The sequence below is a fragment of the Nipponia nippon genome, unplaced genomic scaffold (assembly GCF_047370975.1).
Source record: "Nipponia nippon isolate SJK-2023a ecotype South Korea unplaced genomic scaffold, ASM4737097v1 scaffold_4, whole genome shotgun sequence".
Lineage (NCBI taxonomy): Eukaryota > Metazoa > Chordata > Aves > Pelecaniformes > Threskiornithidae > Nipponia > Nipponia nippon.
Genome location: NW_028262358.1, coordinates 27,190,126 through 27,209,278, shown reverse-complemented (window position 1 = coordinate 27,209,278; position 19,153 = coordinate 27,190,126). Strand labels below are relative to the sequence as shown.

The 19,153-nt window shown below is 36.9% G+C and overlaps 1 protein-coding gene across 6 annotated transcripts in view; it reads right to left on the bottom strand.

Annotated features, from left to right (window-relative positions):
* The window catches only part of EML4 (EMAP like 4), a 167,695-nt gene that overhangs the window by 12,809 nt on the left and 135,733 nt on the right, over positions 1–19,153 (bottom strand). For all 6 annotated transcript variants that reach the window (XM_087774918.1, XM_087774919.1, XM_087774920.1 and 3 more), the window contains 10 exons: positions 18,596–18,706; positions 16,120–16,215; positions 13,828–13,962; positions 13,464–13,599; positions 11,478–11,629; positions 9,771–9,896; positions 9,502–9,633; positions 8,812–8,879; positions 2,455–2,543; positions 1,169–1,266 (listed from right to left, as the gene is read on the bottom strand). In XM_087774918.1, the coding sequence (XP_087631044.1) occupies positions 1,169–1,266; positions 2,455–2,543; positions 8,812–8,879; positions 9,502–9,633; positions 9,771–9,896; positions 11,478–11,629; positions 13,464–13,599; positions 13,828–13,962; positions 16,120–16,215; positions 18,596–18,706 (1,143 nt within the window). The remainder of the gene's footprint in view (positions 1–1,168; positions 1,267–2,454; positions 2,544–8,811; positions 8,880–9,501; positions 9,634–9,770; positions 9,897–11,477; positions 11,630–13,463; positions 13,600–13,827; positions 13,963–16,119; positions 16,216–18,595; positions 18,707–19,153) is intronic.

Sequence of the window (19,153 nt, the reverse complement as noted above, 5' to 3'; positions counted from 1 at the left end):
CCCTGGCAGCCCCATGCCCCCAGCAGCAGCTGCACCCAGGCTGCTCTGGACCCCCATGCTCTAGCAGCGCAGGGGGTCCTCAGCCAAATGATGGGTAGAAATCTCTCAAAGATACCATACATGGCACTAAAGGACTGGCTAATGCCTGTTTGTTTCCCCCTAACAGTTTGCACTGCAAGTCTTGCAGCAAAGGTTGTATATAATGTATAATAATAATACTAATGATTAAAAAAAAAAATCTTAGAAATAAAAAAAAACCTTAACCCCCCCACAATTTAGCCTTATGGTCCCCTTACATCCCATTTTCAAATTAACTAAGCAGCTTGAGAAGTTCTCTTATTTTTAGAACTAAAGAAATGCAATTGGTGACAAACATATGAAAAGTGTTTTGAGTAGGGGATGCATTCATTAAAAAACAAAATTCACATGTCAAATGTAAACCTGTTCTTACAATATCATTTGCAAATCCCATTAAGATTCAGATGTTCTTCATCTAAATATTCCCACTGACCTAAAGAGACAGCTGAACTTAAGGCCAGGATGTTAGATAACTAACCACTTAAGAAAAAAAAGTATGTCCTTTTAGAACTGGGAAAACCTCATGTAGGCGTAAGGACTAATACAAACTCCACTATTTGTGCTACACTTACATTTATTTACCCTGTGCCAAAAATTTATTGTTAACATATCTCCCAGTTCCAAATTTTGGAGTAACAATTACAGCTGAAAACTGTGTATTTGCTATCTCCAAAATTATATATTCTAACGAAATTCCAACATCTAATTTTATGTTGGTCCAAGGAGTACTTAACTAACAGGGGGAAAACACCCCCAAACAAGTGTAATATTTTCCCTGAAATAGTTTCAGCATATAGGTACAAGCCATTTCTCCATCTTACTGCTAATTTCCCATTTCAAAGAAAAAGTAAATAGTCTGAGAAATTAGTCATATTTGATGCAAAAGTGTTCACCTAACACTAATGGTTGCAGTACCCATCAGATTGAAGTTTAAAATCAATCAAATGCTGAAAAAAAATCCCATAAAGCCTATAACCAAAACTAAAAACGGAAAAGCACCAACTTGGAAAGAGTTCCATTGCTTAACATCTTAGTGTATGTATAATATCAAAATGCAAGAACTGCTGATTATATTTGCTCCAAAACTTACAGTGCATTTTCCATATCTGCTATACTTTCTTCCATTTTCTGTTACTACGTAGAGGTAAATAAAGTTGTCATGGGATCCAACTGCAAGTAAGGTGCCATCTACAACACAAAATATTTGATATAAATTAACAGAATGTTTGTTTTCCAAATTTTAATGATTTCAGATTTGTCACTAAGACAATAGGCTCAATTAAACTACTGCTTATAAGTTATATTTAAGGATACATAACTGTTTACATTATGTTGTTTTTCAGGCAGTATCCATTAACTTTGTGGGTATGGTTTTGGGCAAGTTTTTTCACTTCTGCTTTTTTTAAGTAAGTGTCCAATGGACAAGGTATAAATCCTCAGACTGCACTGGATTTCTGGAAATTGTCAACAGCAGGCAGGCTTGAGTTTTCCACATCACAAAAAATGCAGAACAGTATTTACTCTATAGTTTGCTTAGCTTTGGGGGGAGGGGGATTACATATAAATCAGCACCAAATAATGTCTAAAGAAGAAGTGGAGCATTCAAACATTGTAAGCAGTTTTCTAACCTGTGTTGTCTCCATTTAAAAAAAAAGTATGTGGACAAGAGTTGCCCTGAATCACGAACAAACACCTCCACTGTCAATGAACTGATGTGCTTTAAAATAAATTGTGGCGCTTGGCAGATGTGGCAGCAGCAGAGGAACATTTTGCCCACTGACATGGCATGTTATCCAAAAGCAAACAAGAAACAGATTTACAGGAGTGTTCTCCCATTCAGTTTTAAGAGAGAAGTCAGCCTCTGATGATCTGTCATGTCACGTCTGAAGAGGAGACTCAATATTGGCTTGGACTCCATGTAATCCCGTAGCAAATACTTATCAAACAGCTCTGAGTTTCAGACAGACCTGAGCTTAGTTTTATGGTTTTGTATTCATAAACTTGAAAATTAACTATGAAGTATATTAAAATATCACTGGAATACTAGGCTTTCTACAGACTTTTCTGTTAACCTGTCAACTATTTAGTTGAGAACTTTTAATTTTGCCGGGACCAAAGCTAACATTTATTATAATAGCACAGTTCAACATAAAGGAAAGGCTGGGAAAGGTGACTGTAATGACTGCAGTTACAAAACTCCAAGATTTAGCATACCCAAACAAATCTGTAACCAAGTATTCAGTTACACATTAAGCATCTTAAACGATTTTTTTCAAAGCTCTGCCTTTTCTAGCGACTGGGGAGTAGTTTAACAGCGTTTAACAGAACAGACATCTCATTTATCAGTGATTATTCTGAACGTACAAGTCTGCCTACCTACTGAGTAGCGCATCACTGAGAGCTGTTCGTTGCCATCAGTGTGTATTGAAACCAGATCCCTCGTTTCCGCATCCAAAACAAACCACCTAGAGAGAGGAGAATTCCAATAAGTATCACTTCCACTAAACAAAAAAAGCAAGTAAAAGAACAATAATCACTGCTTGCCTTCATCTTCTCATGCTAGCCCCTCAAGGGCAGCACGGCAAACATCTGTTTTTAATGGAACGCTTTTCTGGTTCACAAAGCGATACAAGTTTCAGTGAAGAATATATAAAAGATTCTAAATACAGCCCAGTTTTTTCCCCCCTCCCTTGAAGACTGTAGTAATCACCAAAATGTCTGCTGGATGATAAACATGCCACCAGATAGCTAATATGACTGCACCTTATCCTCCTGAAGCCTTAAGGCTACAGCTGAATTTTCATCTACTACTTCTTCCCCATTTTAAAGAACAGCTTTGATATAAAAATGCATCTTTCAAATTGTATGAAACAAAATTTAAAAAAAAAAAGTAGTAGGAGGAGGGAGTTGAAAACATTTCCATACTCATTTTAAACGCAAAGTATATTCTAATTTCTCAGTCCTTTCAATTTCTATGAATAATTTTACTGAAGTAAGAAGCAATAACCATTTATGGAAATTCGATGGTTCATAACCTAGCATTTTTTTTAATTCCCTGCTTGGATGATTTATAACTAACGTAATTAATTGCATTTTTTATTATTTAACAATAACTTTTAACCTGCAGCATTAGTTATGAGGCACATGTAAAAAGCTCAGAGAAGCTTACAAAAACTCAGTGGCCTGTACACCGAGATGGCCACTGACAGCAGGGCGGGCAAGATCAGCAGAACCTGAGCATTTTGCAATGGTTCTGATGCCCATCTAACTCCTAAATACAGCAAACATCAGCAAAACAAAAACAGTGAAAATGTAATAAAAACATATATACAAACATGCTTATCATGAAAACATAAGATCTCAACATGGCTAAACACATTAAAGCTGTACTCAGAATTTAATTTCTTTGCTCCGAACTTCTGATCTCACAACCACGTGCGTACGCTATGGCCAGGTTTCCATCCCTAGCGGCAAACGGCAAGTTCACACACTGTGGAAATGAGTAAGGCAATTCCGTCTCGCACAGATACCTAATAGTGAATTCAGTGGAACAAACGCACTGCAAAAGCTAGGACCCTCTATTCCAAAACAAACGTATATAAGCTAAAATAAACTTCAGGAACAACAGTGCACATCGCTGCTTTCTATGGACGGAGAGGAGATTCCAGCTCGCGCTGATTCAGTGTCCGGCCGCTAGGTATCTGGAAAGTGGCCTGGTCCCAATGGCTTAATACCAGCTTGTGGTTAGAGAACCACATGAAAGAAATTAAACGACATACGCATAAAAAACCATCACCCCCACATGACACGGACTGCTGAATAATCTGTGTGTAAGACAAATGGAACCAGTGGAAAACAGCTAATGTGTTTGTGTTGGACAGCAGTAGAAACCACGCTCAGAGTTTCTCTGCTGCAATCCTCTGCTGAAAGTGGACTTTTGATTTCTTCCAATCTACCCACCGAAGCTTTGAAGGTTTGCTGCATGCATTAGGAGTTACAAGTTGCTATTCTGCTATTTAGTTCAAACAACATGCCCCTTTGGCCCTGCCAAACGCTTCACTAAAATGTTACCTGGCTGATAACCCTGATGTGGTGTGAATATTAAAGAAGAAACCAAAATAAATGTTTAAAAAAAACCCAACCAACCAAACAAAAAAACCCCAAACAAACAAAAGACCCAAAACTACAAAAGGGTTTGGCAGGGGGAAAGAAAGAGAGTACCTATGCCATTTTGCCACCATAGAAAGAAAAACAATCACTCCATCATGACAGCAAAACTGCTCTAAAAGTACATCCTGATGGGACAAGAACAGAAGTGTGAAGAACACACACGGAGGCATCGCTGAGCTGAAGTCACCTGGTTTTCAAGCAACACGAGAAGCTGGTGTGAAAGCCAGTGCCCCACTGTCTCATTCGTATTTGTGTTTTCCTGAATCCAGCACAGGGTGGAGGCTCCTCACTGCTTCAGCCCAGGTCAGCAACACACCTCTTGTGCACAGGCAGCAGAACAGGAGATAGGAAGACCTTTTGCTTTACTAGAAAACTTAGGCACTATACTGTAAAATCTATTTATCTAGCAAGATGACACACCATGATGCCTGTTTATTTCAAGCAGCATAATTGCAGTGCCTGGATATAAAAACTGATTATCAGCACAGTAACAACCAAAAGCAGCCTTCCTCCACAAAGTGGATGGGTATCCCCTTCCCATGCTCTCCCGCGGGTGACTGTGCTGCACAGCACTTCTGCCAGGCAGCCAAGGGGAGGGCTGAGCCTTCTGTGTCCCAAAATACAAAGCCAGGGCAAGGTAGGGAGGCTGCTGCAGCAGAGACATGCTTCTTGATGCTGGCTCTGAGACCAGCTCTTTAGGTTGGTCCTTTGAGGCTGTTACTGAACCAGGTAATCCTCCAGTTAATATTATGTAAAATGGACAATACCCGAAGTCTAAAATGCAACCAGAAAAACATGCAAGAACCACCCATTTTACTGAAAGCACAGAGGTGGTATTGTGTGGTATCAAACACAATGCAAAACTGCTGCTGCTCTTAAGAGTGCACAGTGACCTTCATTTGGCATTAGGAGACAGCATTTTGTGACACCAGTCCTTCTCCAGAAACTTTTCTGAACAAGAGATATGAGCAGCAATCTTAGCTGACCGAGGAAACAGTCAGTGCACCGTGACAATTTTGATATGAATTTAAGAAAGGAAGCATTCGTCACATCTAGTTCAGCTGTTTCTTGGTGCCTCCACATGCTGTAATCAGACATGCTCTCTTCAGTCTTCCAAACTCTCCCAGTGCCGTGGCAAACATCGCAACCGCCAGCAAGAAAGCCTGTCTTCATGAAATGTGTCTCCAGTCTAAGCGGCTACAGCAGGTCACCGGCATGCCCCACAGAGGCCCTGCTCACAAACAGCTGGGGTCCACCTTGAGACCGTGCTTCGGGAGAGGATCTTCCTTCCAACACGAAGGTATGCAACACGCAAATGGCAGCTGACCCTGAAAAAGTCCTACTGGGCTGTGAAATGCAAAGCTTGGCTGCCAAGTGAACTTCTGATCCGTAAACCAGATGAAAGAAATGGATGAATGGTATCCCAGCTGTAAGGTAGTAGCTCTTTTGCTTTTTCTGGTTTTTATTGATTTTCTCGCAATTGTTACCAAACTTAACATGCTTAACTTGTTTGTGAGTTCACGTAAACAAGACAGAACTTTTGCCATTTTCATCCATTTCTTGTCTTCCCATTTCATTGCTTTAAACAAAAATACTAACAACTTATATAAAAAATACATGCTTTTAGAAACAAAACCCCTTAAACTACTCTCTTTTGGAAAATAAAATTCTGACCCATGACACATATTTATTACTGATAATTCATATCTGTGAAAGCAGAATTTTTCTGATGAAATCACCAGGGGAAACAGTATTCAAAGTAGTAATGTATTTTTGCACTTACACTGGCAATTCCCACGTTTAGATAATACTGGATGTTGAAGCTGCAAGGCATTAATCAGAGTGAACAAACCAACCCATCTTACAAGATCGGTTCCCTAGGATATTTAGGCTTCTTCATCTTAATACCACAACAGATGCTGAACTGGTATAAATCTCAATAGCTCTATTGACTGATTTACCTCCTTGTGGCTCTGGCTTACGCTGGTCTTGTCCTCCAGTCCTCAGTATTCTTAATAATGTTAGTATTTTTGTAAGAATCTTGTTAGTCTTTTTTCTGCAGCGCACAGCACTCAAGATATTCTACATGATTAGTCACAGAAAGGTCTACTTTCCGGCAAACAATACCACTGGCAGCATGGCAAAAGGATCTGTATAGTGCCTTGAAAAAGCCACTTTTCTGGTAGGATTTCTGACTGCCAGCCCTTTTAGCTTTTCAGCTGTGCATTTCCAGGATCCACAAAAAGTATTAGTTCTTTCCAAACCAAGCTTAATCCCAGGCAATTGATGATCAGGCACACAGAAGGTATGTAAAGAAGTGGTTAACAAAACCTGCAGCAGACTATTTGCAGACAGCCCAAAAAGGGAAATGATACTGAAATACTCATTATGGCAAGTGGTACGTGAAAAGCACACCAAAAACATGACCTATTTGCCTGATAAAAACACACCGCTGCGAAACAACAGACAAGAATGGGAAGAGAGGTAGAAAATGCAGTTTTCTTCAGACGTCACAATTTTTAACTACCAAACCCAACTTTCTTAATGCTCTGTTCCCTACCCCTGTCTTACAGACCTCTGTACTGGAAGCAGAGCAGCACTAGAATGACAATAGACAGACACATCCAAGGTTTATTGAACTCTAAACAAATTAGACTCATTTAATATTGGCTTTATGCATTTTGGCCTATGAATCAGGTAACTTGTTAAGGGCCTAAGACTATTTTCTCTCATACATTAATCGAGACAGATCATGCAGCCCTCATGCCTTGGGAAATAACTCCCTTGGACCGGATTATCTGGCACAGAAAGCACCGCGTGATGCCGCTGGTTAGGCAGTAAATTGAACACTGTGTTGTTTATCTTGATTCACAACTTCATTTATTTCTGATACACCTGTACACTTACCAGGCCTCATTTCAATTCAGTTTCATTTGTATATCTCAAACCTATTGTTGAATCAGCCAATTTCAAATATAATGGTGAAAATGTAACTGCTCAGTTCCAAGAACAGGCAAAAAAAAAACCAAACAAAAACCAAAACAGAACAAAACCAAAAAAAACCCCACAGAAACTCCCCAGAACCCAAGGCCATCATCATAAATTTATCCCACACAGTATAAACCGGTTGCCTCAAGTAATTAAAAAATACAAATTTAAACTGAAAAGTGCTAACTGAAAAAGTAAAACGCTCTGCGAGAGGAAAAAAAAAAGTCAAAAGCAAACACAAGACTGAATGCTGCAGCCACTCAATATGCCTTCATTGTGCTTTGATGTAATTTCAAAAACATCTAATAACTCTCAAGAAATGTAGCCTGACCTTCTTTTCCCTTTTCCCTGTTTCAAGTACTAATAGGCCAGTATCTTCTGCTCTGTTTAATTAAGGTAGAAACACTTGTTCAATTTAATGCTATAATCAGAAAGAGATGAAAAAAAGGAAAGGTACAATGTGGAAACCAAATATTAGAGCTCAGCAAGAGTCTTCTTAGGAAGGTAAGCTAGGTTTTCTAGCCTGATGCTGTACCTAATGAATTTAGTGCAGACTGCATCTTCATCTTGGAGAAGGAAACTCCTTAAAAAGTATTTAACATTTCATTTTTCCAGGAAAGGTTAAGGGTGTTGCACATGCTCAGCAGTTCTAAAAACCAAACTTTAAATGGTTTTTAGGCATGAGGTTAGGTATTAAAAAAAAATCTAGGGGGTGAATTAAACACAAAAAAAAAAAAATCCCAATTTCCTTACATGCACTATGCATTATTTTATCATCGAGTTGTTGACCATGAGGTATAACTGAAAAACAGAATAAAAATGCTAGTAGATTTAATATCCACTCCTCTCACCTTTCTAATGCTATGAATATCTTATTTTTTCTTTGAATTGGTACTTGCTAAAAATCTATTGCATAAGACTCCTTTCTTGGGAGATGATAGCATGCCAGAGTTTGACTACGAATTAAAACAAATTTTTTCCATCACTGAAAGAAGCCTGAGTTAAAAGATTCAGCTTGTGTTTTGATGGCTTTGAAATACACAACAATTTCAGGAAGAATATGACCAGCTCGGTAGCACTTCATTGCAGCAATGTGCCATGCTGAACTTTGTCTTACGCAAAAATCAAAATCCTAGCCTGTTCACTTGCCTCTCTATGTCAATTTAAAAGGTTGCAAGCGTGTTTGATTTGGGAAAAAGAAAGATCTGTACTGTATCTGTCTTATAAATTAATGTCATGTACACACACAATATTGAAATACATGATACTTGGTAAAGCCAATATGGAGTGCTCATGGAAACCCTTGCAAAAAAATAGTTTAAAAAAAAATTCAAGATCTGAGTTTTCATGAAAGAGTAGTTAAAAAAACAAAACAGCCTAACAACAGTCAAATAATCTTTCTGTCTTCATCTAACCCATGTAAGAAAGATCTGCCCTCTTCCCCCAAGCTTTTTAAGCTACTTAACCTCAAGCAACGAGAATAAAAAGCAAAGGAATTCCAATATATAAGATGCGTAGTATCAAACTGTCTGCCTTAAACTTTCAATCATCACAACTCAGTTGAAAGGCGTTTACCTGCCCGAGTGCGTTCCTATTGCAACCACTGCTCCACTGGGATGGAAGTCAGCACAGTGCCCCGGTTCCTGAAAAGAGAGGCACAGAGACGTCATTCACCCACCCGCTACCTTACAGTCAAACACCTCTCCTTATACCAAAGCTACCCTAAAAGTCTAAGGTGAACTGACACAGGGAAAAACCAATCAGCAGCATGCTTATAATCCTCAGACATATTTTCTTTTAATGTATCAGTGACATGCACTATATGAGCTTCTTGAAAGTAAAACATGTAAATTTCTGTATAAAAAGATACTTTTGCTTGTGTATTAGGACAGAACTAGCCAAAATATGAAACAAACAATGACAGTAAGGAAGGACATCTAAATCCAAACCTTTCACAACAGTATGATATCCTCTTCAGATTGTTTGAATAATTGGGAAAAAAGTTGAAGTGCAACAAGAACAAAGGACTAAGTTTTATTTAACTTGGATTGTCAGAATGGCATCAGACAATGGTAACCACATTACAGTCTATACAATGTCTGATGAGCCTGGTTAAGTTTATCAAAGCTTCCAAATAGCTGTTTTTAAATCCACAACTACAGGATTTTTGCTTCTCTTGCAATCAGATGGGACAAGGGTGTTGCAGGCAACTAAAGCTTTTTCCTATTTTCCAGCCTTATATTTAACATTAAAGGGTTGACATACATCTAGCAGCCTGGTCCATTCCAGTGTGTGGTCCACAGAGTTCCACATACAAACTTGCCTATCTTGGGCACATGTTAAAAATAAGTCTTTGAAAGGATGGGATGCCAGTCCCCAGAGTTCATCTGTATGTCCCTGGAAAGAAAACACATACGATTTCATAATGAATAAAATAAAGACTCTCTCAAAATAACACAGCAGCAGGGAAAGCCTTTACATTTTTAGGTTATAGTTTTAAAAAAAAAAAAAAAAAAGAAAAAAGTTGTGCTCACCTGTACCTCTACTAGGAAACCATCGTTAAATGTTCCCCGCAAAACAAAGTTTCGTGAAGTACCCACTAAAAATTGATCTGCTTTTCCTTCCGCTACTGCTCTGATTGTTCCATACTGGTCAGGAACCTAGGAAAAGAAAGATCTGTAAAACCACATCGCCCACCTTGATAGACACTTATTTCTGAAGGCCACAAATAGTGCACAATGACAGTACCAGAACTGGAGTTCTCCAAGTGGAAAGCAACAATCTAATCATGTATACACTAGATCAGGACTTGACCCAAAACCTACCTCATTTATTTGTTCAGTACAGGCATACAAGACGATCTCACTCCAAAACGATCACAGTTATGCCATTTTAATAAGTCTCAGTAGAAAAAATTACAAATTAAATTACACGGATTTTTAAGTGTCAAATACACTAAACAAATGCACTCCACAACCTTACAACTCATAAGAACAGGAAGAACACATAGTTACTGTTTACTTTTCAAAACATGTTGTGAAAAATAAGAAAAACCTTGTAGCACACAGTAAACGCTTCCTGATCTTCTTAATGCTTCCTGATTAGCCTTAAGTAAATGTTCATATGCCTTACATCAGCAACGACTCCAAATTTTATTGAGTTTGTTTATTGCATACTTGAATGCTAATACACTTTTATTTTACAGTGTGCATTTGTTTGGTTTTCTAAATGATTTACGGTTAGAAAATACACTAACTTTAATATTAGCCACAGAAGACAGAAAATCAATGCAATCATTCAGAAAGTTGTCTGTCAGGGTTCTGGTAATATTTCTCAACATAAAAAATTAGCTTTAACATAATATTATTAACAAAAGGTAAACAGAGACACTGATATGAAAAGAATGTGTTACTTAAGCCTAAGAGTTGTATATGATAGTCAATGCTCACTTACTCTCAGCTATGTTTTCTAAAGGTCACTATTAGATTCAAAGTAATAACAAACTCTAGATGGAACTAAACATACGTGTTAAGGAAAAAATGCTGCTATAAATGGACGCTAGGTAAGTGGAATAAACCATTATTAGAACAACTGTTTAAGAAGAACACGTTATTTCAAGAGGTCATCTTATTGTCAGGAAAAAAAAAAAAAAGTATTTTAAAATCCATAATGTGCAATTTTTTTCCCAGTTCATCCCCGTTTACCCAGCATTGCCATATAGCCAAAGCACAAAGACATACATATTCACTTAACGCCTGTTTTAGGATAAAGTTCAAAGAAGCTCCTCAACATAGCTTATTAATCATTAATTCTTACAGAATGCCCATAGGTACCCCACCAATTGTTTGCCTTATGTCAAAAATTCTATTAAAACATGCAAAACCTGGTAACATTGTCTTTCTCCAGACAGGCAAACTTACAAAAACACAGGCAATACTAAAGAGTATCCTCAAAGAAGGGATGAATGAATAAAAGAAACTAAGCAGGGTCTTGGAGGAAAGAAAAACCTTAAAATTTCTGTTCAACTTAAACAGAGGAGAACTGAAAGCACATATAGGCTCTCATTTATAGGCTGAAAATTTAAACACTTTTATAATAAAACATTGTCATCCACTTAAAAAGACAGCAACCAGAAGATATTCTATCATCCTAACTACCGGTCATCCAAAGGGTGGGAAGGCTCCATCTTGCTAGTCAATACCTTGCTCAAGGCAATTTCTTTGTCACTCTTGCCTTCTTACCTCAATTTCCCTTTCGGGATTCAGATCATGATCCCACAGGATGATCTTCCGGTCTTTCCCACCTCCAGTTAGCAGCATCCCATTCCTCATTTGACAGAGTGTGAACACGCTGCCATCATGAGCTTTGATTTGTCTGCTTATCTGATATACTCCTACATGCACAAAAAGAAAATAATAAAGAACACTAACTCATTTATTCACCTGGGGTTTATAAGAAGCTGTGCCTTTTGGCAGAAGAATAAAGTAACAGCGTATAATAAATAATTACATTTGGACTGTCAGGCTATTAGTATTGCATTAGTATTGCAAACACAAGGTGGTAGTGTTTTCTTACAGGATAAAAAGATAAAACAAAGGACCTGCCTTTCTGAACAGAAACTTTTTTGAGATAGATCGTCCTGCAACTTGTGAAGGCAAGAACAACTATTTGCAAAATGCTTTCATTTCTCTGCTATCCAAGGGAACACAGTTTTTTCCAGATGCAAGAGAAACTGTCCTTTAAAGTCAATAAATATTTAGCAAGTCATTATTAGAAAATAATTAAAGTTATTTTATTAAAAGAAACTCAAAGACTCGTCTATAGTCTTATGGGAATAAAAAGCAAATTATTTATAGCAAAGTTTCCAGGATGCGTGAACCCAATATCTAATGCTGGATGTTGCCTCACTTAAAAATAGTATAACCAGCATTTAGCATCTGTCAATATAGCAGTCTACCCAAAGGAGAACACTAGGGAGAAAGAGAGAGAGATGGGAAAATTAAACAACAAAGGTAGCAAAGGAAGCCTTTTGCATCCCAATGTGGTCTTCGTGTCAAAAGAATCACTGTAGGAAAGTATATTTTTAAAAAAACAAGATTCTGGTGCTTTGAGACTTAAAATATTTTCAAATAGCAATCACAGAAAAAGCCTAAAACACTACCCAAATAAATACCAGCTTAACTTCGCTGACTCTGCCTATGGCTCAAGTCAGTTCAAGTCAGCATGCTCTCGCACTGTGAAAAAGAGTTTGAGATGAAGTCTTGTGACCAATCTAATGTCATAAATGAAGTAAAAGATCCCACATTTAATTAAGCCAATGTAAATAAATGTTCTATTCGATATCTTTTAAGATTATACTAGGAAAAGGTTATTTTTGCATAAGAACTTCAAAATTAAGCATCAGATAATTTGTTAAATTACTTTTCCATTTCAGTTAGCTTGAAAGACAAGAAAAAGATTTACCTACAAAAACAGACTTACCATTAAAAATTTACTTTTTACATGAATGTTTTCCTGGCATACCAGTTTAAACCAGAGTGTTTGAAATAGCTGCCAAGTAAAATAAATTATCCTTGAATTTATAAGTTACCTTAGGGCTCAACTGTGCCAGGTCTGCATGTGTTGGGTAAGGAATCATTTTCCTTTCTTTTTTATAAAAGCTTTGCCCTAAAGAGTAAGTTTAACCCAAATTTCAAATAAGATGGGTTTTAAAGTATATTTTACAGCCAAGACTTCAGTATCTGCTAAGCCAGATACTATTATTTGTGTAACTGCTACAACTACGCATTATATTTTTTCCTTCGCATACAAGTCCTATTAACATCAGCTTCAACACTTAATGGTATTCCTCTGAGACTAAGCGTGGTACAACATAAGCCTTCAGAGACAAAGGTAGCCTGCAGAATCCTCAAACTGATCCTACAGCCTTTTTCAAATCTGAGGGTGAAAGGAAAGCTGATTAACTGCACATTTTTTTTAAATGCAAAACATTTCGATAACGTAGTTTTCATTCATTTCAGGCACAGTCTCATTAACTGTTGAGAAACTCTGCATTGCTCTTAAGTCAGCTAATTCACAAGACTTGAAGAGTTTAGTACCAGCTGTTAATAACAGGAAGTGTACACCCTTTGTCAGGCCTGTTTCCCTATTCCTGTTCTCATGCAATCCTTCATGATTGTCTTCTACAAACTACCTAAAATCTGCAAATAACTGTGAATGTATCCTACCTTTAGGTCCTTTTCCTGGAGTAGATTCTACAGTAGTTTTGCCCCATATAAGTATTATCCCACCTGAGTCTCCAGTGAGCACATCACCATTTCCCAAAAAAGCCAAACACTGAACAAATTTGGGTTTTTCATATTTCTGAAACACAATAAGCAAAAGAAAGGGATAATTGCTTGTACTCTTTATGTAATTAGTATAATGTATCCACACCCATACACCCTGCATACATGTAAGCAAAATGTAACCTTTTTTGTTTGTTTACCTCTCTGCTCAAACAGTACATGGTGCCAACAGAGGAAATTTATAGAAAGCGTGAGCAGATCATTCCATTGATTTAAAACCGACCTGATATCAAGACATTCTTACCCCAAATATCCCTTGCTTCCTTGATAATGAATTGCCACTCCAGGTCCAGAAAAATATATGAGATTTGCCACATGTTATTATGGTATTTGCATCAGTTGGATGGAATTCTACAGCAAGAACAACTTCATTTGTAGTCTGAAATAATAACAGAAATAATATTTATTCAGATGGGACATGAACAACTAGAAACACATGTAAAATCCCAAGTTTCCAAACAGAGATATGAGGAACTAGACAGCTCATTGTATGCTTGAAAGAATCCATAACTGTTCCATGCTAAATCAACTGTCTGAATGACCGCACGTATCATTTTATATATATATATATATATTTTTTTTTTTTTTTACATTCATAAGAGATCTTTATAAAACTTCAGTAGAAAAGTCAGGGTTCTATATTCGCTTTTTAAAATCACAAAAGCTTCTGCCCTCTGGAACAACTAAGACTTCTGCCATGGAAAGCGAATGATGTACAAAAGATACTTCTTTTGAGTTGAAAACCCTGCTTAGTTTCTACACAGACTAGTTTGCTATTCTGGATAACAAAGCTGTGACAGAGGCAACAGGCAATGGTAACATAGTAGGATTATATTCATCATTCTCTTTCTAAAATTCTGTAAAAATTCTTTTGGGTTCTTTCTTCCTCTCCTTTCCTCCTCACAAAGAAGAAAAGAAGAAACCTGCATAACTCAAAGCTCTGAAATGTGGAGTCCCACCTTTGTATTTTTACTAGCTGCATATACTGTTACTGAATTACTAACATCTCAGTGAGTATTTCATCCTTTACCAATAGATTTTACAAACATAATAAAGTGATTGGTCATTTATCTAACTTCTAATGTACATTCAACCAATTCTTTGAAGACAATCTCCTGGAGGCAATGACTCTGCAAAACACTTAAGTAAATGCATCAGTGCATTTACTTCTATGGGATTTAAGCCCATGCTTTAAAGGAGTATACATAAAAGTGCTGCTGAATCAGCACCCGTGGGAGTACCCTTTCCCACCTAACCATTTTTGGCTCGCTTTAGGAAAACAATCTTCCTAAGTTTCATTTTTTGTTGATGGCCATATTTATTGAATTATGCTTCTCACACACAGTTTCCTCCACATGAGCAGATCTCCTATATCCACAAATCACACGGAAACTACGGACTGAAAAATTTTATGGAGTTCAGCTGAGAGAAAGCTTTCGTTTTGCACCCTAGCTCAAGGGATGAAACTCTGCTCACAACACCTATCGCGGAAGGTGCTTAAGATGCTGTAAGATCAAGTCCTAAACTTGAGTTAGTACTGAAGGGCAAGCTGTCCCTGACAAATTGTTTTTAGCCAACTCTGAAACACCAAGGAACTCCCTGGAGAGTGAAAATAGTCAAAACAATGTCAATAAAATGGGAAATAGAAGCCACATGCTGAATAGTTTCACATTAAATATCAGCAAGGAAATGAAAATACTGACATAGAATTACATTCAGACTTACAGAATAGAATATAATTAGTATTGGTCAACATAATTTAAAGAAAATGGGTCAAACCAACCTGATTTTGTTATCTGAAATTGCAAGTTTGGAATCATATAGACATATATACTTGTAAAGTATTCCATTTTCTGACTCATGATTAAAAAAAATTAAAAAATACTCAGTTCCACACCCACGTAATATCTCCTTGCCTGATATTGTATAATGCAAAGCAAGATGTCTCAAAATATGGACTTCAATAGGAAGTTATTATTGGATTGGGTGCTTCCAGTGGAATCAACTTTACATGAACATTGAGCGCAACACCTCTGAATGCTTCTCATCGATCAGAAATTTAGAAGGTTATGAAGGAAACAGGAAAGCAAACAAGACTGCAATCTACAAAAGTACTAATGGACTTCAAATGAGAAGAGACACATGTACCGAGAATCAATGTCTGGAACTCAATTCAGACAGCAATGAAAATAAGAAATGTCTAAAAGTATTTTTTTTTTTAAATAAACAACTACAGAGTGAATCTTAAAGTTTCTTAAAATTCCCAGGATTTATTTTTTTTAAATTAGGAAAATATTAGAGAATTGCTTTATTTGGATTGGCTCTTAGGGATGAATAAAATGTAATTACAAGTGCTCCAATACTCAAAACCGTTCCAATATACAAGTTAAGAATACATTTCTTTTGTGCCCTTACACAAGCCAGCAGTATTACAGTTGCAGTTTCCAAGTAAGATCAAATGTGTATCTCACAAACTGTTGTATTTACAGGAATAAAACCACTTGTATTTCAGAATATTAATTTGTGCAATAATTACCTTTATTTCTGCTATTTTTGATTTCCTCTGCCAATCCCACACAGTGAGCATATGCTCATTAGAGTCATCAATTACACACAAATGAGTACCGGAATCCTAAAGGAAAAAGAAAAAAAGAAGTGCTGACAAAGTACTATCATACCCCATTTAGAAACAGGGCAGGGCAGCAGTATTTTCAAAACCACTAAGGTACAAATATAAATTAAGCAAGTCCTTTTAAAGTAATTATAAGCCCGATATAGTTGGTATTTTCCTTTTCTCTTAAAGACAGACATAGATTTTTGCATAATTTCACAAAAAATGACCATGCTTCAAATAATATTCTAGGAAAGCTTTAAAAGGTATCTTACCAAGTCTTTCCCTTTTAGTGTGTTTTTGTGTCGTTGTCTTTTTTTTGCTTTCTTGTTTGCAATATTATGCTAGGAGCAAAGAGGTTTCTCCCTTTTTCTATTCTGCAAATATTTTGTTTTTCCTCAGGTCTCAGAGGCCAGACACACAGCTCCACTTGTGTTTTTTTCTTAAATGTCACCACCACATATACACAACTTTATCAAATTTTGTAATCACATTTCATTTTTTCCTCATGAAGCATTAAGTACTAGCAGTTTCATCATATAGTTGGTAAAACTGCAGCAAAGGCAACACTTTCTGAATAAAGTGATGCTTACAGAGCAGAAAGACTGGCATCTACGGTATTAAATAACTGAAACAGCTTATTTTGAACAATTTTACAACAAAATAGTAAATATGGTTACACAGAATCAAAAGAGCAAACAGAAAATCTTAGAACAAAAACATACTTATTCACAGCAACACATACTTGCACAAACCAGTTGTTTCAAGGACATGTGTAGAAAGATTTGGAGGAGGCCTTATTTATTTTAAAGTTGATTCTTGCAGTTCAACCGCATTCTCTAACAAATTATGAAAATAGAGGTGGCTGAAATTTTTATTCCCAAATACTAATACTATTATGAGCAGTAATATGCAAATATACATGTCAATTATTAAGTGGAAAGACACCCTGAAGACAGCATTGGCGATACACACAGCTCTTGCGTGGGTTAATGGAATTATGTGGTAAAAACACAGTTCTAGATACTGCACATTCACTGTTTCAGTCCACTGAGGAATCATATGAGACTGTAATAAGGTATTAAAATCAGTTTCAGCTGCAGAACAAACTAATAAAAACTAAAATCTAGTCCTCAAAAATACCTTAGTGTTTTGTTTTGTTTCTAAAAGGATGGAACATGTATTTATTCACTTTGGAAAAAAAAAAAAATGTATCTGAGTGTAAAAGTTTTATTGATTTGTTAAAATGACAGGAATGACAGCATTCCTCTCACATTATTCTATTTTATTTATGCTACTCCCTTATTTGTAAAAAAAAAAAAAAAAAAAAAAATCTTTTATTTACTGAAAGACAAAACCTAGCTATAACTAACTAAGCAACATTTCAATGTGTACGTATTTCTTTTCAACAGGTCACCCAACGAGACTGCTGAGTGTCCATCCTTGGAGATAGCCAGAACGCAGCTGGACCACAGCCCTGAGCAGCCTTCTCTGGCAGAGCCTGCTGTGAGCAGGACAGTGGATGGGGTGATCTCCAGCCATCCCTTCCCACCTCAGCTGTCCTGTGAATCTCTTCCTCTATTAGCAAAATACAGCAGACATTCTTTTTCTGCATTTTTTATTTTTTACACCTATTAGTTCTTCTTGCTGGGGTGCAAGAACGACAGCCTGGGTTTTCAGGAGGTCTGATATGTCTTAGTGCTTTGGCAAAAATATAAAGGCAGCTTAAAGATTAAAATATACACATATTTTACAAAAAATAAACTCATTGCCAATTTTGAAATGAGAACTTTATCAATGCCAAGTAGCACATCTCCATTTGCTACTGATTTTTCTAATAAATTCTGTGGGGCCAGTAACAAGACTTACACTTTTTTTTTTCCTATGTAAAAGCAGAGGCACAAATTGAACAAATTATTCCCCAGGAAAAAATAGCACAAAATAATTTTTTTTTTTTATTTCCTGTTGCTGGATAAAAACCTGCTCCAGCTGTGCAAGCAGAAAAGTTACCCTTTCTATCAGGACTCACTAATATTTGTCTTCACGAATCTCACTAACAAGCTTGTTTTTAACATCCAAACAAAAAAAACCAAGCCCCTCACAAACAAAACCAAACCATTAAACCCAGCACAGATTTCCATTTCTAGCTAAGGCTTTTCTTGCCTGCTATTTATTCACTGTGCTAGTTTGTTACCGCAATTTTACATGTGCCATTTCCTGTTTTTCCAGCCAGCTCACTGTCAGCTGGTTTTATAAAGCATACATAAGCTCTACTGACACACTTTTAATACCAAAACAGATCAGCTAGACAACCACATACAAAAATCTTCAGAAATTTCCTTCTCGTTTACATAGGATCGGATAAATTATTTAACACACCAAGTAATTGCACCCATCTTACCGCTTTTGAAAAATCCAAACACCCCACTCCACGTTCAAAAGTCCCAAGGCCGATAACCTGCAGTGTCACCAGGCTCACCGAGTCCCATACTCTAACATGGGGCTGCAGAGGCTGCGTGAAAAAGCAATGGGACAAACAGCGTCATCAACAGTGAAAGCATCATATGCAGGTGTCAAGTTTTGTTAAGCAGATGCTATCTGAATTACAAACTGCAGACCGAAATGCAGGATGACCTGTGCTAACAGTGCCGCTGGATAGTATCTTGAAGCTCAAAAGGTGAGAGTCAAGACAATCTCGCTCCCTATGTCTGGGCTACAAACATGGCAGCAGTGCTGTTGAGGTGAGAAATTAAGTATGGTAGCGTTTTGTAGTTGTGAAAATAAATCTTTGCCCAATTTAAGTCATTGAACAAATAACGGAAGAGTCATCTTGCATTTCAGACCCCAGACCTAGTAATCTTATGCAGCAGCTGAAAATAATGATCAAATCTTGTTTTTTTTAATATACAAAGTAGGAAAAAAAAAAAAACAACCAAAACCCACAACCCTAGTGCACCAA